Source organism: Mauremys reevesii, linkage group 21, assembly GCF_016161935.1.
Source record: "Mauremys reevesii isolate NIE-2019 linkage group 21, ASM1616193v1, whole genome shotgun sequence".
Lineage (NCBI taxonomy): Eukaryota > Metazoa > Chordata > Testudines > Geoemydidae > Mauremys > Mauremys reevesii.
The window spans coordinates 18581670-18604756 of NC_052643.1; the positions used below are offsets into that span (position 1 = coordinate 18581670).

A 23087-nucleotide genomic window follows, 5' to 3' on the forward strand; every position below is an offset into this window, starting at 1 on the left:
GAACCTTGCACGTTTCCCCAGGTTCTTGGTGCACCATGATAGCTTTTGTCTTGTTCGTATTCAACTCTAGACCCGATTCTTCACCACATTCACGTATAACCTCCACTAACTTCATCCGACCTTCTTTTGAAGCAGCCGCCAGCACTGTGCCCTCTGCATAGCAAATGGGGCTCACCCACTCTAGGTACTACCACAATATAAACGTTCATAAACAATATATGCGCGAGGGTATTTGCTGCCCGCAGCTCAGTCAGTCCTTGGCCTCTCTGAAGAGGCTGATGATGAGGGGGTCCAGTTAGGAGGGTGATGTGGCACCTGTGCACTAGGCAAGAAAGACGCCACCAGCTGGTCCCCCTCCAGCCACTGACCACAAGGTAACAACTTTCAGCCCCAGCCAAATCTGAGCCACTGGCCTGAGGGCAAAAGGCTCACTCCTTCCCCCTCCCCCTGCTCTAGCCAAGGTCAGCTCCTCCCCATCCATGCCGCTCTGGGGTAGGGGGAGCAATGCCTCAAGGGGCTGGGGAAGGGGGAAACCTCTGTATTAGCAGCACCTGCTTCATCCTCACCAACCCCCACCACAAAATGGCCAGAAACTCATCCCACGAGCCAAGTCCCACAGTCCCGTGCGAGGCTCTGGTGAGCTGCTGGAGAATTGCTTGGAAATTCTGTGAGTTACAGACCACATTCAGCAGCATTGCCCGAAGCAGCATGGCCTGCTCAGGATTTTATCTTGAGTCCCACGAGCCTGCGTGTTTTTCTGAAAGCTGCAGCTCCGGGACTCCTGTGATTACAAGAGGATCTTTGCTCAGGTTGTTAAAAAGGGAGTCTCTAGCTCTCCTGGTTGCAGAGAAAAGCTTGAAAACATGAACCCCAAAGGTGCCAAACCACAAAGTTATTTTTTCAAAGTCTCACGATCTTTAAGCCACCCTCAGGATTTTGGGGGGCCTGACTCGTGCTTTTTGAGCACTTGGGATTGGCACTATTGCCCTACGCCATCCAGTCCCCACCTCAAGGCATTCTGGTCTTTATTTAACTGGGCACATCAACAGAACTAAACAAAGCAATAGCTCCAAGTCAGGCATCTACATATTAAATGTAAGACGCATTTATCTGCCCTTCAGTTAATGAGTGCAGACACTACTATGCTTAACAAAGTGAAGTTGAACTGCAAGAATTAGGGCAGTTAAATCATATGCTTGAGTAGATATGCTAATTAATGAGCATGCCCACTGAATGCCGACTGACTCAACATTCCCTGATAAACAGGGAGCGTCATTCTAGGAGGTTGAAATATTGGGGTGTTTCTCCTTGATCCGATTATTTCAGCAACCTAACTCTTCCATGCTGTTTATAACGGGTCAGCTGCAGTATAAACGTCTGATCCATCGGGTGAATTACCGCCAGATTTCACTGTGTGACTGTGTAAGATTTTAATTTTTAAAGCTGATGACACCGACCTCCCGATCTTACATTTTTTGCTCTCAATATTTAATACAAGTTCCGTAATAGGAAGAATTCAGAGACCTGCCTTTGGCACATAACTGCTGAAATGAAAACTTAAAACAAAACCCCAAAACAGCCCAAGGATGAAGAGCCATAAGAACTGCTCCATGCTCAGCTGCTGAATTCCGCATTGTCTTCCCGTCACTCTGGCTGGCTGGTACGGTTGAGTTAACTTGCCAGAACAAACCCACCACGACTCAGAGAGGAGCATTATGCAAACACTTTCCCTTTCCCGTGTCCTTCTGTATCCTGGGTTCTCCTGACCTCCCGTGCTGCTGCCTGCCACCTTTTATGCTGTAACTCAGGCCTGACACATGAAGTTTCAGAACAGGATTCACACCGAATGGGTTTCCGAGACCCCAGGCCAGGGGCTCAGCACAACCAGTCCAGAGGAAACAATCAATGACACAGCCCCAGCCTGGAATCAGAGCTGCTGACAGTGATGCATGTGGAAACGAGGCAGTGGAGACAAGAGCCGAGACTTCGGGCTGCAAAGATTTTCCAAAGTAGGATTCTTTGCGGGGGAGGCACAACAGAGGCCGGCGCCCACTGACGCTCTGGACATGGGCTGTCTCCTGGTGCCTGGCAAAGTCTCCCCATTCGTATCTGAAACAACAAGCAGAACGGAACCTTGCAAGGAGCGTTTCAGTCACTCACCTCACTTTCCAAACCAAGGGCAAGGGAACATTCAGGCGCAGCCAGGGAGACGCGAGACGTGCTCTGCACTGCTTGGCACGGGAACGTCTGGAGTTTGTAATCACAAGCCTGTGGAATCAAACCCCGCAGACATTCTGGGCACAACAACCCAGCCGAGTCCAACAGGACGAAGCCCAGTGAGCAGCTTCCCTTGAATGTGCAAACAGAAACCTGCCCAAATCGCCCCACTGGAGCGGGGCTACTGGGGCAGCAGAGACAGAGCCGTGCGCTCGCTCGCTCCAGCGTCACCCGCGTGCCTGGAGCAGTTTTAGAAGCATTTTGATGTCACAGTGTGTAAGGACAGAGCAGCTGGAAGCATTTCAGAGCGTGGTCACTGCAGTTAACAGTTCACCTTGCTGCAGAAAACCTGCGTTATAAGAAGGGCGCTGGAGGAGACAAGGGGACCGAGCAGAGTGCGTGTGAAGGAAAAGCTAATGAGAGCAAGGGACTATTGCAGCAGGAAAACAGCCCTCCCTGCTCCGTGGCCCTCAGCCATGCTGGCTGACAGAGCGCTCAGGGCACTGGGGCCAGACAGCGCCGTTCACCCCCAGCTCGTTGGAAGCCTGGGAGAGCACAGCTGGCTCCCTGGCTGGCAGGCTCAGCGGAAAGGCCCAATACTGTTCCCTTTCCTCCATCGCCCACGTGGCACCTCTAGTGCTGGGCTGAAGCACACGGGGGGAGCTCGCACTGCCCAGCCTCACACCCAGCTTGGCCCGAGCTCATCCACTTCCAGAGGTGTCAGTGCATCACCTTCCACTAGTGCAACGCCCCCGTCAGAGACAAGGCACCGCCCAAGGGCGTGTGCCCGCACTGCACCCAGGCAGGCCCAGAGATACGCTGGTCTCAGGGTGTCAGTGTGGCATCCTGTTAGCTAGGGTTAGCACAGCCAGCGGACACTGTGTTAAACACACCAGTTGTGTCGACACGGAGCTCGGGGCTAACAGCGTGTGCATTACCACGGATTCTCTCTTGAGGCCATTTCCCAGTGCAGACAAGCCCCGAAGGCTTGGGCTGCACTTAGCAGTTACGTCAGCAGGGCCATGCTGGTCAGGGTGTGAAAAACCACACCCGACCGATGGAGCTATGCTGACAACAACCAGCGTAATGGTTGCTATGTTGACAGAAGCAAACCTTGTTCGGGGAAGTGGCATTCCTCCAACGGGAGAACGGACTCTGCGTCTGCACTACGGAGGCTCCATGGTGCTGTCCTTGAATTAGAACTCGTGCCTAGACACTAGTGCCAGGGCTCCTGAAGAGTGCACTGCACCAGGCGCTCTCCAGCATCCATGTGGGGCCCCCGCTTACCAGATGCTACAGCCACCTCCTCAGGAGTCTGCACTAGCTCGCAGGGCTGGCCAGGACTCTGGGGAAAGCCTCTGGATGCTGCCCCACAGCCAGCCACAGCAGTGTTGGCATCTGGCCCCGGGCCTCCGGCACAGGAGACCAGAACATGCCGCTGCAAGCACCAGGAGCAGTGGAACGTGGGAGAGGAAACGTGCATCCCTTTCCTCCTTTCCTCAGTGTTTATGATGTAAATTCCAGCAGAGAACGTTCCCCTCTTAGGGTCTGACACATTTCGACAGCGAACACTTCAAAAGAACAAGGAGTCCTTTTTATCTGCTCGTCTCATTGGCACGTCTCCTCCACGCCATGCTCCCCAGCGCACCTGGGGCCACGCCTGGCCCAGCCGCTCCAGCAGAGGCCAGGGCTCTTGTTCCACATGCTTCACCTCCTGCACCTCCGGGGATTTTCAGCCCAAGATAAATTCTGCTCTGCTGAGGCTTTTTCCAAGGGCAGAATTTTAAGTAAGAATCCTGTCAGCACTGAGCTATTTAAAAATCCCAGCCATCAGCTCCAACAGTCACATGCTCTCAGAGCCCGGGGTCATCTTTAGCACCTTCCAAATAAAATCCACTCATCCGGCACTCGCTCACACTCTCCCCCCGCCCCTCTCTCACGGGCTCCGGTTAAATCCCGGTTTCTGTCCCCCTTCCCATGTTCCCTGCCTCTCCAGGGAGCAGCCTCCCCGCCCCTCTCCTCCCCCTCAGCGAGACAAGCTGGCCTTGTCACTTGGACTGATCCACCAATGGCCAGGGACAGGCTGTGGGATGGTCAGTCCAAAGAGAAGCAGCAGCTACCCAGGAATGAGTCACTGCCTTTGGAGGCCAGAGGCCAGCTCCCCTCAGCCACAAGAGGCTATATTTAGGAGGAGCTGGCGCAGGGGGGTCCTGGGAAATGTTCCGGGCTCTCGGCTCGGCAAACTGCGCGCCGCTTCGAGAGGACGTTGCACTGCTGAGGGGTGGGTGGCTTAGCGAGAGGACCGACTGTCTGGGGCACACATCTCGCTCTCTCCAAGGTGCAGAGGGCCTCGGAGACCGGGGGGCGGGGGCCGCCCTGGACCATCAGGCACAAAAGGAGCCTGCTGTGCCCTAACAGCAGTCCTGGCTACAGAGCTGTCCCCACATTAGCCACACGGGGTGGACGGTGCCCAGCCAGTTCCTGAGGTACAAGCTGCGGATGCATCTGAAGGGGCAGAAGCAGCAGCGGGAGGATGAACGGGGGAGCAAAGGGGGATGATCCTGCTGGTGACAGGTGGAAAAACAGAGAAAAACCAAACATAAAAAGGTGCCAAGCCCCAGTGGAATCAGGTCAGATTTAAAGCGGAAACAAACTTGCTGCATTCAAATTAGGCATCTAATGAAGCATGAAATATAATTTCAGGCTGCTGAATTAGTGTCCGGCGGTGCAGAAAAGCACTGGATAGGCCTGGCTGTCTGTAAACACAGCCTACCAACGGCACCTACCCTGGCCTACCAACCTCCCACCCCACCTCCGACTGCCTCCCCCCACTGTGCGTTACTGTACATAGCTCACAGCGACATCAGCAGCGCAGCTCCAGAGTCCCACCAGTGCCACTGAGAGCCAGTGTGGCCCCTTGTCTCCCCAGCAAGAGGAGCAGTGGGAGCGGGAGTGTGGGGACAGGCAGGGAAGGTGAGTGCCAGAGAAACAGGCAGGATGTTCCCAGGGCACTCAGAAGGGCTGGCATTGCCCCCGTCCCCCGCCCACTGAGCCAGGCGAGAAGAATGTCTGCAAATGAGGAATCCCCGTTGGCCAGCAGGCTTGTCCTCCGCAAGTGCCCCAGCCCCGAGGGGGCGCTGCACTGCCAACGTACTCCACAGCCAGCCTCGGCCAGATTAAAGGACTTGCCTAAGGACACAGATTCAGTCAGTGGCAGAGTCGGGATAAGGGATTGAGGTACTATGGTGGTAGGGGTCGTGGAAGTTGGAAGAGATGGAGCTTGGCTGTTTCTGACTCCTAGGCCTCTCTTAGCCCACTACCATCTGGCTGCTTTCTCAAAGGCACAAACACGGGGGGCGGGGGGGCGCTATGGGCCTGAAAAGGCAAATCACCCTCCAGAGATTTAGCTAGTCATTTATTAATAACTCTCCAAGCCAGAATTCTCAGGAGCATCGGCGGGTTATTAGCAGGCTGCAAAGCGCTGCCCCACCAGGGTGAACCGTGCCCCAGCGCCCATCTGGGGCCAGGTCTCCGGGGTGGAATGCAATCACACTCTCCACTGGGGCTATCGCTTACTGACTCATGGCTTCCGAGAGTGGATATTATTTGCTGGCAAGGTGTGGATGAGCTGGCAGCTCCGGGAACGAAATCTCAGCCGGTGACATGTCTCTGTCATGTTTTGCCTACACAACGCCAGGCCTTTTTGAACGGCTTTAGCAACAGGCCTTTCTCTTTGTGCAGGCCAGAGACCAGCTTCCCGCCTGCACCAGCTCTCCATCCTTTGCAATGCGCGTACACGTAGTCTCGCCTTACGAGGGTCCTGCCAGCGCTTCTCCCGTCTCTCCCCAGAGAAGCCAAAGATACACACAGAGTCCTGCTTAGAGGAGCTGCACCAGCTACCAAAAGAACCAAGTGCATAAATGTTACAACCGAAGCAGGGAAATCTGCATCACTCGCCTCTGCTGGGCATTTCATAAGCTACTTCCCATGCAGTAAAAACAGGCACTTACCACCCCCCAGCTAGGGTGTCCCAATTTTATAGGGTCAGTCTCCCCGCCCCCGGTCCCGGGCTCGCAGCCCCCTCTCGTGATGGAGGGGAGGGGCCGGCAAGCCCCATGGCCACTCGTCCCCATTCTCCATCACAAGCCAAACATGGGAAGTGCTGGGGCAGGACCAATCGGAGGTGTCACATGGCTGGGATGATTTAGTTGGGGTTGGTCCTGCTTTGAGCAGGGGGTTGGACTAGATACTCCTGAGGTCCCTTCCAACCCTGATATTCTATGATTCTGCTCCCCTCTGGGGCCTCGCTTTCCTTGCCCTAAAGTTGCTGGAATTCATCTGCATCCTCCCTCCCCCCCCACCGTGGTATCTGGGTGCCTCACTGGCATCCCTCCCCCTCCCCCACACAGCTGGGCAGTGCTCCTGCCCCCTGCTGCCCGTGGGAATGCAGGCACAGAGAGACAGGGAGGCAGTGGCAGAGTTGGGAACGAATCACATTCCCCAGGGGTCCAGTCCAGTGTCTTAACCACAAGCCCGTCCCAGCTGCCCCACCACAAGGCTCCCCCAGCCTCCGCACAGGCAGGGGGGGCGGCTGCACATGCACTTGGCTGCTGCCTCAGTAACACTCTGTGCTGAGCGGATCTGACAATGCTCAGGCCGGGGGGTCAGGCTTGCCAGCGTCCCAGCTCCTCTCTTCACTAAGGCTGATTTTCATCCTCAGCTCCCGACACGCACTGCCTTCCCTCTGTCCCTGCGCTCCTGTGGCGCACGCAGGCTTGTATGAGAACGGCACTTCAAAGACATCGTTATTCTGCATTTCCTCAGTATTAAACCATCTTTGCCATGTATTAGCCTTTCAGTTCATTCCATGCTCTGGCTACATTCCTCCCCACAGCGCACCCAGCCCACTTGGTTCCAGGCATGCACGTCGGTCCTGCCGTCTCTGCACCAACCCCGCTCGACCGCCCCGACAACGCAGGACCTCACTCGCTCCAGGCCCAGCGCTCCCTCCGTCCCACACAGCCCTGCAGAGACTCCCTGTGATTTATTAGCAGTGGAAACTCTGAATCACAGAACTCCAGAAAAGTGCCAAAGTTCAAGGCACGAATCCCACAGCCTCCCCCTCTCCCTCCACTGCTGCGTGAGGCTGTTTCCTTGCTGCTCTCACACATGCATTTCAGAGGCCAATTTCGCAGGTCTGGGTCCTAGCAGGCCGAGAGCTGTGGTAGCAATGTGTGTTCACACAGAGCAGGAGTGAAACCCGTGCTCAGGAAAGAGCTGCAGGATCCCGGTTCCCAAGCAATCCCGGTTCCCAGGAGCTGGCACTGAGCAGGGACCCAGGGCTTCCCCCCCTCAGGCCGCCGGTAGAATACGTGGGACCCTATCATGGAATTCCCCACACAGAGAAACCTGCCTGGGAGGCAGGACATTCAGTGAGGTTCCTCTCAAGCAGCTTCCCCAGACCCCTCTCTTGAGGGTGTGGGGTTTGCCCCATTGCCCCAGAACCCACAGCTCTCAGGTGATCTGCTAGAGGCCAGGGCCAAGGCCGTGTAGACCTGCAGGTGGGGGAGTGGTTTCCACAGCACAGAGGGGCTCTGACCAGGAGCGATTACAGCTCTAGGCTAGGGGATGAGGGGTACAATCCCTGAGAGGCAACAGACCTCCCCTTCCACACAGGCAGGGAGAGAACCCCTCCTACGCTTGTCCTCACAGCATGGCCTTGCGCTCTGGCCCCGGCGTTTCTGGGAACGGCTGCAGGACGCCGAGGAGGGGGTGGCAGGGGAGTATCCAGCCAATTCAGAAAACCCCAGGCCACCTGATTATTGGTTAGCGAAACATCCTTCAGCCCCTGGTACCGATCCCCAACAGCGGCACTGTCCCAGCCCCAAGCCGGGGGAGCACAAACGCCAAGTCATGATTTCCAGGGCATGACCAAACCTGCAGCCAGCACCCAAACCACCCCCGTCCCCTGTGGGATTGGAAGGGCAACATTCCACAGACCAGCAGCAAGTGCCCCAGGAACCAGCATGTGCTGCTGCATTTACCCTGGGGGAACATTGCCTGAAATGCCCCCTCTGGACGCAGGGGCGGCTCCAGGCACCAGCACTCCAAGCGCAAGCCTGGGGTGGCAAGCCGCGGGGGGTGCTCTGCTGGTCGCCGCGAGGGCGGCAGGCAGGGTGTCTTCGGCAGCTTGCCTGTGGAGGGTCTGCTGGTCCCGCGGCTTCGGCGGACCTCCCGCAGGCACACCTGTGGGAGGTCCGCTGAAGCCGTGGGACCAGCAGACCCTCCGGGCTTGGGGCAGCAAAATGTCTAGAGCCACCCCTGTCTGGACGCCAGAAACCTCCGCTCCGGGGTTGCATCAGCCTGGGCAGCTTTCCCTCTTTGTGCACTAGTCACTAATCCAACCCCTCCTGCCCCCCAGCAATCACTCACCAGGATGGGAAAGCCCATCAGGAAATCATAAATGAACACGATCCCGGTGACCAGGTAGGTGATTTGCAGAGAGGTCTTGATGGGCTCGGAGCCGTCGATGGACGAGCGCCGTTTGCCCTGCGCGTCCTCCACCACGATGGCAGGCACGTTGAACTTGTTCCTGTCGACGCTGTGCCCCATTTGGACGGAGAAGGTCTGGAAGAGGGCGATGCTGGTGCAGACGACGCCCATCGCCACGCTGCCGCTGATGAGGAGCAGGAAGCAGACGCCGAAGCCCAGGCCGATCTCAGTGACGATGAAGCGGCAGTCCCTGGCGTAGAAGCGCTCGGTGGTGTCATGCCATCCAACCGCTGGCAAGGTGGAGAGGATGAAGGACACCATCCAAATGCCCATCACAGTGTGAACAGCTTGTTTCTTGGTATTGCTCAACCTGCGGAGAGAAAGAGCATTCCTTAGGTACGGACGAGACCCTCAGGGCAGTGCCGGCTGGTACCGACTGCCCCCAAATCCCATGTCACTACCAGGGCAAAGGCGCTTGCAATACAAAGATAAAAAGGAAAACAGCCTCACGAGCCACAATGGCACTTGGCCCAGCCGGCAGCAGAGCCGAGACCAGGTGGGAGGCTGAGCCTGACCCCCCGCTGAGGAGGATGAGGTGACGGGGGAGGAAGAGGGTGTGAACTTTTTGAGCTCGAGGAGGAATTGAGCTGGGCACACAAGCAGATACACTGGCCAGCTGTTCAAAGCTCGGGGTCCTTCCCAATCCATCGCCAACCTTGCGTCACAAGCGCTTGTCAGGTTTCTAACTGGTACCTAACCTGCCCATGCGGAATTCACCTCCTCCTCGGCACTGCCAAGCAGGGCCTGTTGCAGCTGCCCCTCTCCAGCCGCCAGCCGAGCAACGCTCCTGCTTTCAGCTCCTGCAGAATGCGGCAGCTGGCTACAAACGCAGGGCCGGGTCCTGCAAGGTGCTGAGTGACTTCAACGCCCACCAACTCCGCACACCTCACAGGGCCAGGCCTGGATTCACCGACACACAAGCCTGCAAGAGCCTGAGACACTGCTGCCCTGACCCACAGCATCAAGCTCAGGATGGGGAGGCTGCATTTGCAGCAGTGGGACCTGCCTCGTGCCCACCCAGCCTGAGCGCGCCGGGGTGGTTCGGAGGTTAGCCGCACTGGGGTTTCTCTGTGTGCGGCTGGATCCTTACCCTGTCCTGCCACCCCGAGTGCCACGGCAAGGGGATGATTTCTGGCAGCCTAGTTCAGCTCCTCGATGCTATTCAAGATTCTTTCTGGTCACTGGAAAAAATACCATTGCTCCAGGGACGGTGTCACCGCCCAGCCCGACTCCTGCACCGTGTCCAGCCTTCTGCTTTTGGTAAAGCAGTTCACAGAGGCAGAGAACTGCATCCTTCGGGAAGTGGAGGAGCTGACAGGGCAGGGTGCTATGCCTGGCTACCCCAGGCTGCTGAACAGAAGAGGGTCTGTCTACACAGCACTGGCAGGTGTGAGGCCGAGCTCAGGCAGACACATTAGCTCTGCTTGAACCAGCGCATTAAAAACAGCATGTGGCTGCGGTGGTCTGGGCAGTGGCACAGGTGAGCTGCCCGGGTAGGATTCCGCCTGGCCCTGGGTACGTACTCAGCCAGCCAGCCCCAGCCGTGAGGCCACACTCCTATTTTTAGGCACTAGCTTGAGTCAAACTGGTGTACGTCCGTCCAGCCAAGCGGGGAACGAGGCCTCCCAGCTGCTGTGTAGACATAGCCCAGGAGAGCAGCATTATTCATATTTCATCATTTCATACTGTAGCGATTCTGTTCAATCGTAAGAACACCCAATGCAGCGTTTTTCCTTCTTTAACCAGAGAAATACTCTTATGGGATCAGCTCTTTGATCGTTGCTTAGAACTTCAAATGACGTGGAAAATACATTAGTCCCAGCAGCGGGTCTAACTAGAGCCACAGACTGATTTCATACAGGCTGCCAAACACCAACAGACAATAGAGGCTGCTGATCTTGACAGACGTATTCAATTTGGGACGATGGGGTAAAATCCAGTCAGTGTCTCACCTGGCTGAGTGCTGCTGGGAAGTGTGGCAGTTTCAGGCTCAGGCTGGCATGACTGACAGGGCTCCAAATTGAGAAACATTTCTATAGAGATTCTCCAAGACTGAAGCTCTGCTTATAAACCCCAAGATAAGAGTCATTTTCATTTTGCTTTATGCTCTTTTGAAGGCGCCTATCAGATATTTTGTTGTCTATTTATAAGTAACTACTCCTGCAGCATCTGAATAAAAAAAAAGGCAACGGAGAGAGAGCTAATGGAAAGCAGTTGGTTAAAGGGAGATAAAAGGAAATATTCAGAGAACAGTTCCAGGGGCATGTACAAGAAACGAGAATGAGACAGACACTAAGTTGTTTTTATGTAAACGTCTCTCCGGTTAGCAGGGCCGCCCAGAGGGGGGGGCAAGAGGGGCAAGCCCCGGCCCCCGCGAACGCGGGGCCCCCCCCCACCCTTGGCGGGCCCCCGGTTCCGCGGGCGCTCCTCCGAGGATGACAGCGCAGGGGCAGGGAGAGAGAGCCAGCGGTTAGAAGAAAAGGATTCTGGAGAATTGCTGCCGCAGTTTTCACACGCTGGGCGTCGCACAGCTCCTCTTGCCCGGGCAGTTTTCACAATTCCCCAAAAGCCCCAGGGAGCGCACACAGTGCCACCAGCTTCCCAGTGAGGTGGCTGGAATCCACCCTAGCAGGAAAAAATTCTACAGTATGGAGAGATATTAGAGGAAATGTATTAAAATTGCAGAGGAAGTGATAAAAGAGGATTAGACCCCAAAATATCAGCGACCACAGGAACTTGTATTGAGTGTTTATGATTTTGCTGCATTTCAGAAGCTGAAAGAATAAACTCCTAAGGATAATTCTTTGATCAACTGCCTTAATATTCTTTCTCCAAAATATCAGGCCTAACACTGCTCTGCCTCCGTATGCAGAATTCAGATGGGACATTTGCTGTTTGAAGGGGGAGCTAAAAAGCTTTTTTTATCATCCTAGTTCCGGTTCCGTAGAGAGGGAAACACAGAACTCTGGACTCTCACCTCGGCAGGGAAGTGCAGAAGAAACCAGCTTTCCAATCCACCATGCTCCCAGAACATGGCAATGGATTAGCTCATTCTAAAAGCCGAGATTTTAACTGGAACCAGGCTGTTGGTGCTGCTCAGAGCTGGTCGCCAGGTTCAGTCCGTTTCTATATACGAGAGGTTCCCCATCTCTAGATTTACTCCATGCCAGCTTGGAATGCATGTCATTGCACTGGATGGATTTTTATCATGTTTTAAAAATAAACATTTGATTGAGGTAGAAAAGGAAACCCATTGTTTTGCAGGGAGAGAGAAATTTACCTGTAATTGACTGGCCAGCGGACCATCCACATCCGATGGTAGGACAGGGAGGTGACTGAGAAGCAGGTGACCAAGGTTAAGGTATAGAAGGTGGAGACAAAGACCTTGCAGAGGCCTTCGCTCCATTCGTAGTCTGAGCGCTGCCGCCGGAGCTCGATCACAGAGTACATTGTAATGGGGATGGCTATGTTAAGGATGTGAGTCCCAGCCAGTGTGCAGATAAGGAACTCCAGGGGCTTCCATTTCTTCTGCTTGGCACTTACACTCAGAATCCCCCAGGTGTTGGCTAGAACGGAGACCCCCGAGCAGATCAGCCAAGCTACCGCATTGTTGTGTAGTCTCTGATCATCATTCATGATGGAGGGTGGAGGCACCTTCAGATGAGGCAAGTTGTGGATGACGTACAAGGAAGAAGGAGGGAAGTAAATACATCCTACAGCAGAGTGCAATCCATCCAGGGCACCTTAGGGAGGGATCGCTCGTTGCAGGGGAGGACCCAACACCAAACGACTCCGGAACCTGCAGGAATACAGAGGGTCTGGCAGGTTAAAAGCCTCTCTCATACATTTTGCCCGTTGTTCCTACTGCTGCGTGCGCAATGGACATGCAGCTGAACGCTGCCGTCACCAGTGCGGGTCCCTCCAAGACAATGGGGAGGGGCACTGCGGCTCCCCATGTGGCTAACGCCGAGGGTGTCAGGGCTGTCAATCCAGCACCCTCCCCCAGTACTAACATCACCCAACCCAACACCCTTTCATGGCCAGTCACAAGATGCTGGGAGCTTGGGTAAAACCCAGGAATAAATATTAGACTGCAGGCTACCATGGAAGGCCACCGGCTCCACAGCAGGTCTAACCAGCACATGGGGGGGGTGCCGCTCCGCACAGTCGGCTTCGTTTGCACAGCCCCCTCCCCACCCTGCCCCCCAGACCCAGACTGACCCCCGGAGGTGTGTGACTGGCAGGGTCTGGCAGCATTGGGCTTGCTACCCCATGTTTAAATAGGTGTGAACGCAAACGCTTGGGGGAAGGGGTGGAGTGGGGGAGGGGCCTGGGGCAGAGCTGGGGGGTCAAGCCCCTCCCCTCCCCCCCCCCGGCACTTTTGAAAGTCGGTGCCTGTGCCAGGGGACTGCGACTCCACGTTCAGTGCCTGAGGAGCTCACACTTGGTGCAGCTGGATGGTGAAATCTAAGTTTAGAACTCAAAGCCACTCCGGGGTTTGTGCCCCAGTTTCTCACAGTCTGCCCTGAGGTTGGTACTCACGCTCTTGCCTCGCCATTGGGAGCGTCACATGCACAGTGCCCCATGGCAGAACACCCTGCATCCCCGAGACGCGTGGCACAGCACAGCAGCTCTGCCCATGGGCCACCCAAGATGCGTGCATGGCAGAAACGCTGGAGTTCTTATTCTTCCACCAATTATGAGCCAGAACCTGAGAGTCTGAGACTATCCTGGGCCAGGTTCCTGCTGTGCAGCTGCCTGCAGCAGGGCAGGGTCTGGGAAGGCCTGTAAAATCACTGCACTTAACAGAGAATGAAGTGATGGGCCTAGGAACTCTGGCTCTGGAGGTCAGCTGACTTTCAGCAGATGCTGGAATCCTGATAGCCCAACGTATATCAGCGCATCACTGTCAGGGGCTTGCGAGCCGAGACTCAGACAGAGACAACACCAGCTTAGCTACAAGGAGCTTTACTTGTGGTTCAGTGTCTGCACCCATAGGAAAGAAGGGAATTTTATCGAAGGGGGAAGAGAGTGTTTGTGTGCATCGCTCTCTGGGTTGTAGTAGCCACAGCGATACCAGTGGCAGAAGAAAATTGCTACATATTCTGTCACAAGTTGAGATTTGTTTTCTTTCTTAATGTTTCCTTATCAAGGCTAGTTTGGGGAAAATCAGGAAAGTTTGGGGAAAATCAGGAAAATGTACAATTTCTACAGATGTCCCTCCAAAAGCAGCAACTTGATATTTGGTTAATTAAAAAAACCCTCTCTCTATCATGCACTTGAAGTTAATTTTGTATTGTATTCTCTTCTGAATCGTACTTGATGGTAAGTATTTGACATTAGCTGTCACAATGTGATTCACTGTTTAATCTGAGAAGCATTTTGCTGCAGTTACAGAGAGACTTAAAAATATGATACGTTTTTCATTAAAATACTCGCAACCCCCGAGACTCCAGTGCCTGGAAACCAAGATCATCAGCACCACCACGTGCTGCTTCCTCAGTGAGGCACAGGCCCACACCCCAGCATTTGCCAGGCCAGGAAGGTAATCGCTCCCTCGGAGCAGTGGCCCTGCTACACTCCAGTAGCCTGGGTGCTCCAGCTTGCTTAGCCTCACAAACATTTCTAAACATTAAATTTCTTAGTTAAAGAGAAAGTAAAAGGTACAGTGACTAGAGTGAAATCCCTGCAAGCTGCATGGATGCTTTTCAAAGACACCATAATAGAGGCCCAACTTCAATATATACCCCAAATTAAAAAACACAGTAAAAGAACTAAAAAAGAGCCACCCTGGCTTAACAACCATGTAAAAGAAGAAGTGAGAGATAAAAAGGCATCTTTTAAAAAGTGGAAGTCAAATCCTAGTGAGGTAAATAGAAAGGAACATAAACACTGCCAAACTAAGTGTAAAAATGTAATAAGAAAAGCCAAAGAGGAGTTTGAAGAACGGCTAGCCAAAAACTCCAAAGGTAATAACAAAATGTTTTTTAAGTACATCAGAAGCAGGAAGCTGCTAAACAACCAGTGGGGCCCCTGGACGATCAAGATACAAAAGGAGCGCTTAAAGACGATAAAGTCATTGCGGAGAAACTAAATGGATTCTTTGCTTCAGTCCTCATGGCTGAGGATGTTGGGGAGATTCCCAAACCTGAGCTGGCTTTTGTAGGTGACAAATCTGAGGAACTGTCACAGATTGAAGTGTCACTAGAGGAGGTTTTGGAATTAATTGATAAACTTAACAGTAACAAGTCACCGGGACCAGATGGCATTCACCCAAGAGTTCTGAAAGAACTCAAATGTGAAATTGTGGAACTACTAACTATGGTTTGTAACCTGTCCTTTAAATCAGCTTCTGTACCCAATGACTGGAAGTTAGCTAATGTAATACCAATATTTAAAAAGGGCTCTAGAGGTGATCCTGGCAATTACAGACCTGTAAATCTAACGTCAGTACTGGGCAAATTAGTTGAAACAATAGTAAAGAATAAAATTGTTAGACATGTAGAAGAACATAAGCTGTTGGGCAAATGTCAACATGGTTTCTGTAAAGGGAAATCGTGTCTTACTAATCGATTAGAGTTCTTTGAAGGGGTCAACAAACATGTGGACAAGGGGGAATCCAGTGGACACAGTGTACTTAGATTTCCAGAAAGCCTTTGACAAGGTCCCTCACCAAAGGCTCTTACGTAAATTAAGCTGTCATGGGATAAAAGGGAAGATCCTTTCATGGATTGAGAACTGGTTAAAACACAGGGAACAAAGGGTAGGAATAAATGGTAAATTTTCAGAATGGAGAGGGGTAACTAGTGGTGTTCCCCAAGGGTCAGTCCGAGGACCAATCCTATTCAACTTATTCATAAATGATCCGGAGAAAGGGGTAAACAGTGAGGTGGCAAAGTTTGCAGATGATACTAAACTGCTCAAGATAGTTAAGACCAAAGCAGACTGTGAAGAACTTCAAAAAGATATCACAAAACTAAGTGATTGGGCAACAAAATGGCAAATGAAATGTAATGTGGATAAATGTAAAGTAATGCACATTGGAAAAAATAACCCCAACTATACATACAATATGATGGGGGCTAATTTAGCTACAACTAATCAGGAAAGAGATCTTGGAGTCATCGTGGATAGTTCTCTGAAGACGTCCACACAGTGTGCAGCAGCAGTCAAAAAAGCAAACAGGATGTTAGGAATCATTAAAAAAGGGATAGAGAATAAGATAGAGAATATCTTATTGCCCTTATATAAATCCATGGTACGTCCACATCTTGAATACCGTGTACAGATGTGGTCTTCTCGTCTCATAAAAGATATACTGGCATTAGAAAAGGTTCAGAAAAGGGCAACTAAAATGAATAGGGGAACGGGTCCCATATGAGGAGAGATTAAAGAGACTAGGACTTTTCAGCTTGGAAAAGAGGAGACTAAGGGGGGATATGACAGAGGTCTATACAATCATGAGTGGTGTGGAGAAAGTGAATAAGGAAAAGTGATTTACTTGTTTCCATAATACAAGAACTAGAGGCCACCAAATGAAATTAATGGGCAGCAGGTTTAAAACAAATAAAAGGAAGTTCTTCTTCACACAGTGCACAGTCAACTTGTGGAACTCCTTGCCTGAGGAGGTTGTGAAGGCCAGGACTATAACAGGGTTTAAAAGAGAACTAGATAAATTCATGGAGGTTGAGTCCATTAATGGCTATTAGCCAGGCTGGGTAAGGAATGGTGTCCCTAGACTCTGTTTATCAGAGGGTGGAGGTGGATGGCAGCAGAGAGATCACTTGATCATAACCTGTTAGGTTCATTCCCTCTGAAGCACCTGGCATTGGCCTGTCAGTAGACAGGATACTGGGCTAGATGGACCTTTGGTCTGACCCAGTACAGCCGTTCTTATGTAACACCACTGTTCCCCACTCCTGCCGTTTGAACTGAAATCACAGCTCAAAAGAGTCTGTATGACCAATAACGCCCCGCCTAGGGGTCTGTCCTCTCAGCTCCCCCCATCACCTCCCAGGAGGTGCGTCCACCCCCGGAGACCCTCTGTAAGCATCTCCTTATCACAGTCTTTGCAGGTGCTCAGAAGCCCGGCGATGGCAGCTGGAGCCCGGGATGACACACGTCCCAGCTCAGGGGCAGCAGGATGGTGCATGGGGATGAACATGACCGAGTCGCCTGCTCGCCTGACACAGGCCAGCGCCCACGCTCCTGGCCCAGGAACTCCCAGCCTTCATTCTCACCCTTCCTTGTGCACCCAAAGCAGGACTAAGCAGCACCCCATGAGAAGGAACCCTCCCACAGGAGTCCCGGGGCAGCAGCACAGGAACCCCCGGAGCATGGAGTCTTGGCAATAACATCCCACTGAAATGCATGGTGCAGCTCCCAGAGCTGTTGTTTCAGGCTGCCCACAGATTCAGGAGGGCACCACCACACCAGTTACCCTGGGTTTCTATTGCCAGGCTTCCCTTCACAGCCACAAACGCTAAAACTTTCATTTAAAAAGAAAAGGCAAGCGGGTAGTCTGAACTTATCACAAGACTCCAGGAGCTGGGGCCTTTGGCACAGAGATCTACAGTGCACCTGTCTTAATCTGGCCTGGCCTGCATCAGGTGCTGCTGAGCTGACAGTCCCCTGGTGTGAACGAGGAGGGTGTTGTGGTACAGGAGGCCTGGACTCAGGGACTTGCTTCTCTCCCGGGGTTGCCAGCCCCCTTCAGGATGAGACTCACCTGTTTTTATAGGCTTCCATGTGGGCTGGGACCGATTGGGGCTGAGGCTGGGAGAGTGTTTTAATGGGGTCTTCTGGGGTTGGGGAGATTTTGCCTTTCCAGGAGGTGTGGGTCTCATTTGTAGTTCCTATTTTCAATGGCTGTAACGTGCAGAGTGTTTGACGGGTACCCTGGGAAATCTAAATATATAAACACACACTAAAAATAGAAAACCAAGTCAGAGCTGCTTGGGGGCTCTGCGGCTCATCCTTAGCCTGAGACGGGAAGTCAGGGGTAACACAGGAATTATTTTACAGATGCCTGGTGAAATCCAGCCACATTTGTTAAAAATACACTTAGAATATTGAAAATACGTGCCTATTTCTGCAGAGGATACACTATCTCCCTCTCTTTTTTGACTGCCATGGCAACCCAACTATCATCAAGGGTATATTCAACCAAATGCCTCTTCCAGCAGTTCAGGTGCAACCAGCACAAGTCTGAACCCTCAAATATGTATCATATCAGACAAACCCAACTGGGACACATTCTTTTGCACAAGACAAACATTAATTTTGACCCCTTACAGAGAGGGGAAATCATTGCCCTTTAAAAGGATGCAAGGCAAGGTGCTATAATTAGACTCCTTGTGACTAAACCCAAGTCAGGAATCTGAATCTCATCCAGAACACTAACCCCCTCCGCATTTCACGTTCACGTCCCTTGATTTCAGGCCTCCTGGACTTCTTTGGCAGCCTAGCACCCATTTCGGCAGCACACAACGGTGCAAGCAGATGGATTCCCTTGCACTGTTGCAAATCTATACAAGGAAGTGGTGAAGCGTTAGGTGTTCTGGCTTCACCAAAGCACAGAAACCTCACCACTTGCATGATTTAAACCTGGGCTGGGCAGAGCACTGAAGAACGCACTGAAGGGAAAGATTCAACCTGTGCAGAAGGAGGAACTAGAAAGGACCCTAGACATCTTTCCCACCTCTAGCTTGGGGTTATTAGACAAGTGGAAAGTGAGGAACTTTTATTTGTGCACCACAATTTCATCACCACTCCCCTTCACCTAGAAATACTATTAACAATTCTGTACTTATACCCAGAATACAGGGTACTCGTGTTTGTGGATTTTACCAATAAAAGCTGGTAAGACGACGTCAAAGACTACGCCAGGAGAGGAAGGAGGATTGTGATTAAGATGCTGGGTGGGGCCCAGGAGATCTATGTTCAACTCCTGCCGCTGCCACAGACTCCAAGTGACTTTGGGCAAGTCACAGGCTCCCTGTGTCTCAGATCTGAAGAACAGGGACTGCGATGCTCTCTGCCACCTACCCCTTTAGTGTCTTGCGTATTTAAACTGTAACTTTGGGGCAGGAGCTGTCCTGCTATGCACAGTTGGTAAAGTACTAAGCCTTGATATTACTGGGCCTCCGAGCACTCCTGGAACACTGCTATAAATCATTTCCCAGTTTGTGTTTAAATGAGCTCGGAGAATAACCAATTTTAGCTATTTAACATGATATTTTTGTTTTTCAGCTTTCCCATTGGATTATGTCCCCAAGTGTGCTGTTGAAAGGTTAAATATATTCAGCGACAGAGAAAGCAGGAAGATGAAATTTGCAACTTTTTGCTTTCTGTAGGTTAAGCAAGGGAGTCTTTTCTGAGCTGAAAATTGTAATGGGGAGCAGGGCTTCGGAGCTGTGCTCCGGCTCCACCCCAGCTCCAGGCAAAAATCTGCAGCTCCAGTGCTCCGGAGCTGCTCCATGCTCCAGCTCCAGGCTCCGCTCCAAAGCCCTGACGGGGAGTGAAATCTAGACTAAGATACCTTCAGTGCTTCTCCCCCTCCAAACTGAATTGAAATACAGCTTGTAGGGAACTCAAAGTTTATTTTCTGCAAACACTGGATTTCAGAAAAGAAAAGAAAAAAATATCAATCAAAATCCAAAGGTATTTAACTCCATTTCCACGGCTTGCTTTTCTGGCAGGACAGACTAAGTCATCCAGGAATCCTAGTATCAGAGCCCCGGGCCCTTCATAAGGAAGTTCTACAGCTAATATAGATGTTTATGGTGCATCCCTCTCCCCTTCCTGCTGGTCTCTGACTGCCAGGATGATCACAAAAGCTAGAAATGGAAGACAGTCAGTGGATCATGCAGTCCAGGTCAGTCAATCACCCCTTGTGTGAGAGAGGTGTACGCGTGTGTGTGTGTGTCACTTTTCCCCGTGTTGGGGGGATAGGGGTGTGTGTGTCACCTCTTCCCGTGTGTGTGGGGGGGGGAGGATGGGGGGCTGTCACCCCTCCCTGTGTGAGCTCTAAAGCCTTAAAGATAAGACGGTAAATAAAAAGAATCCAACTACGCAGTATTTCTTTTTAACAGGGGCTCCATCATCTTGATGTTAATTTGAACGTTTGTACTGCACGGTGCTGATTGATTGCCAGTGAACTCACTTGAATACGAGTAATTTTACCAGTTTTCAGCATAGGGAAATAAGGTCACCCTATGCAAACGAAGAAGGTTGAAAACCACTGCTCTATGTCCTACAAGACAGCCGATCCCAAGTTCTGTCCTCAGCGGTTCCAACCAGTTTGGCTGAGATTGCGTCTCAGAAGATCGATTGCCCTGGCAGCTCGTCCTCACAGACTGAAGGAATCGCTAGGATCATCTGCACCCCAGCTGCAGTTTCAAAAGTTCATTGCCTGACCCCTAAACAGGAAAACTCCTGCTGGTTTTGCTTTCTAGGGCGAGAGAGTTTGAGGCCAGAAGGCACCATCTAGATCACGTAGTCTGACCTCCCATGTATCCCAGGACACCAGCGCCACCCTGCACCTGCACACTAAGCCCAACACGGAAATGGGGCCAAAGCATTACAGCCCCGGGAGACTCGACTGTGACGTGTAAGGATACGATTTCCCTCCGTGACTCCTTCAGCGTCAGCACTCGGGGCAGGGGCAGGAAACGAGCTTGGGCACCAGCAGCACCTGTGCCTGAGGCATCTGCCTGTTATTTAGAGGCCCAAAGCTGGAGCTTCTGAGCAAGGAAGGGCAGAGGCCCCGGTCAGTCCCCCCATGATGCTCCGGGACAAGCCTGTGACAGAGGCTAGGCCCAGAGAAGCCGTGGGCTCGGTTTGGGCCTTCTGAGTGGACTCATTATCCCAGAAGAGATGGAGTTTTGCTTTAGCTTTGAGAGACTGGTGAGGGAAACTGAGGCAGTGGCTGCAGTACTGCGGCAACAAGGCAAGGCCCTCTCACTCTAACCGAGTGCCGGTCTAAACCAGGTCAGCCGCTGGCCAGCGACCTGCACTCCGGTCCCATGCGACGCACAAGAGCCACAGGGCCACCCTTCCCGCTTGATTGTTCCCCACGAGGGCTGCATCCGGAGTGACACCAGCTAGAGGCAGTGGAGACGCTCTGTCTAAGGAAGCAGGGACATGATGCTGACACTCCAGAGAGGCGCATCCTCGCCACGTGTGCGTACAGCACCACAGAGAGGAATGGGACATTACCATGCGGCGGTGGCAAAACATTGCAGGCCATCCAAACAGTGCGGCAGCATTACACAGCCTTCGAAAGCAGAGAGCTTGGACCTGGGCCATTTATCATGACAACTAATCATGTGCAGCTTCACAGCCCAGAAACTCAGATGCTGGGAGTGAGCAGCGTTCTTCCTGGGTTTGTCTTTTCCAGTTTGCTTTCATTGCTATCAGGTTTTATTTAGAACACAGTGATGGCTAAAAGTAACCCCTGAGACTGCACGCTGGCAAGTGCCTTTCTATACGAAAGCAGCGCAGGAATGCACCGTGATGGGGATGGCTTCGCCACACACTCACATCCCACTGGACAAGATGGGATTTTCCCAATTTAGGGCATGGAGCAGCCAGCAAGGCTGGGGGTTTGGTCAGATAAGAACTGACCGGGGGAGTTTAGGGGACAGAGCTGGTCGTAACTCAACCCCTCTTCACTTTAATGTAGTCATGCATCACCCTCCTGAGCAGAGATGAGTGGTGCACTCAGTTCTGTACTTTGATCTCCCAGCCTTCTGTTCAAACACACTCAATCCCCCCCCCCCCCACATCCAAGTGTTGTCCTCCGAACCCCACACACACATCTTTCCCTGAAGCAGGGCTTCTCACAGAGGACATGTCGTAATGAGCTTCAGGGGTCAGTCATGGGTCCAGTACTAGTCAACATTTCCATTAATGACTTGGATAGTGGGTGAAAAGTAAGCTTATAAAATCTGCAGATGACACCACGCTTGGAGGGGTTGCAAGCACTTTGGAGAGCAGGATTAGAATTCTAAACAACCTTGACAAATTGGAGAATTGGTCTGAATTCAGCAAGATGAAATTCAATAAAGACAAGGAAAAATCATATGCACTACTACAAAATGGGGAGTAACTGGTGAGGTGATAGTACAGCACAGCTGGAAAACATCTGGGGGTTATACTGGATCACACACTGAATGAGTCAACAATGTGATGCATCTGCAACAAAGGCTGGTATCATTCCGGGGTGTGTTAACAGGAATGGTGTGTGTAAGACATGGGAGGTGGTGGTCTCGCTGTGCGCAGCACTGGTGAGGCCCCAGCTGTGTACTTTAGAAAGGCTGTAGACAAATTGGACAGAGACCAGAGGAGAGCAACAAAAAGGATAAAAGGTTTAGAAAACCTGACCTGTGAGGAAAGGTTAAAACAACTGGGCATGTTTAGTGCTGAGAAAAGAGAGCGAGGAGGAATCTGATACAGTCCTCAAACATGTCATGGACGGTTATAAGGAGGACGGTGATCAATTGCTCTCCATGTCCACAGAAGCAATGGGCTTAATCTGCAGCAAGGGAGATTGAGGTTAGATATTAGGGAAGTTAAGCTCTGGAACAGGCTTCCAAGGGAGGTTGCGGAATCCCCGTCACTGGAGGTTTTTAAGAACAGGTTGGACAAAAACCTGTCAGGGATGTCCAGGGTTACCTGGTCCTGCCTCAGGGCAGAGATTGGATTTGATGACCTCTCGAGGGCCCTTCCAGCCCTGCATTTCTGTGATTCCGGCAGAGCTGGGAGTCACAGCGCAGCAGCCTTGTGCCAGAGGAGTCATTTCCTGGCTTCTCCTTGAAGCCATTCTTGAAGATGCAAGGGTTGTAGCTGCTGCGCTCAGCAGGCCAGTCCTAATGCTGCACATGCTGTAACCTATTTTCCATCAAAGAGAACCCCTGCCTGTCTCACAATGCTCCCCAGACACCTCACATCTTGGTACAGATTCATCTCCAGGAGCCACAAGGAGCAGAGAAGCTCAGTGCAGTCAGGCCCTAAAAGAGGGTCTGGGCGGACACACACCAAACTATCTGTCTAAGCTGGTCTAAATGGTGACAGGCTGACCACTCACTCCTGCTCCCAGGCAATGCCTGGCCACCAGGGAGGGGTTCCCCACCTCCGAAATGAACTGCTCCCAATTGCCCACGTGCAACCATTTGTTTGCAGTCTCCTTTGGAGCACCAAGGAGTGGCAGGCCAGGGGCAATCTGGACATTAGGTCAGGCCCAACGGCTCTGTGACAACTCCTGTGGTACTAATCCATAGGGTGAAAGCCAACGGGATTCCTTTCGATTGCCACAG

General features: G+C 52.3%; 1 protein-coding gene across 7 annotated transcripts in view; it reads right to left on the minus strand.

Annotated features, from left to right (window-relative positions):
* GPR153 (G protein-coupled receptor 153) overlaps nt 1-23087 on the minus strand; it is a 50095-nt gene that overhangs the window by 18489 nt on the left and 8519 nt on the right. For all 7 annotated transcript variants that reach the window (XM_039509498.1, XM_039509497.1, XM_039509499.1 and 4 more), the window contains exons 2-3: nt 12050-12568; nt 8650-9079 (exon numbers count right to left, since the gene is read on the minus strand). In XM_039509498.1, the coding sequence (XP_039365432.1) occupies nt 8650-9079; nt 12050-12405 (786 nt within the window). In that variant the 5' untranslated portion in view covers nt 12406-12568. The remainder of the gene's footprint in view (nt 1-8649; nt 9080-12049; nt 12569-23087) is intronic.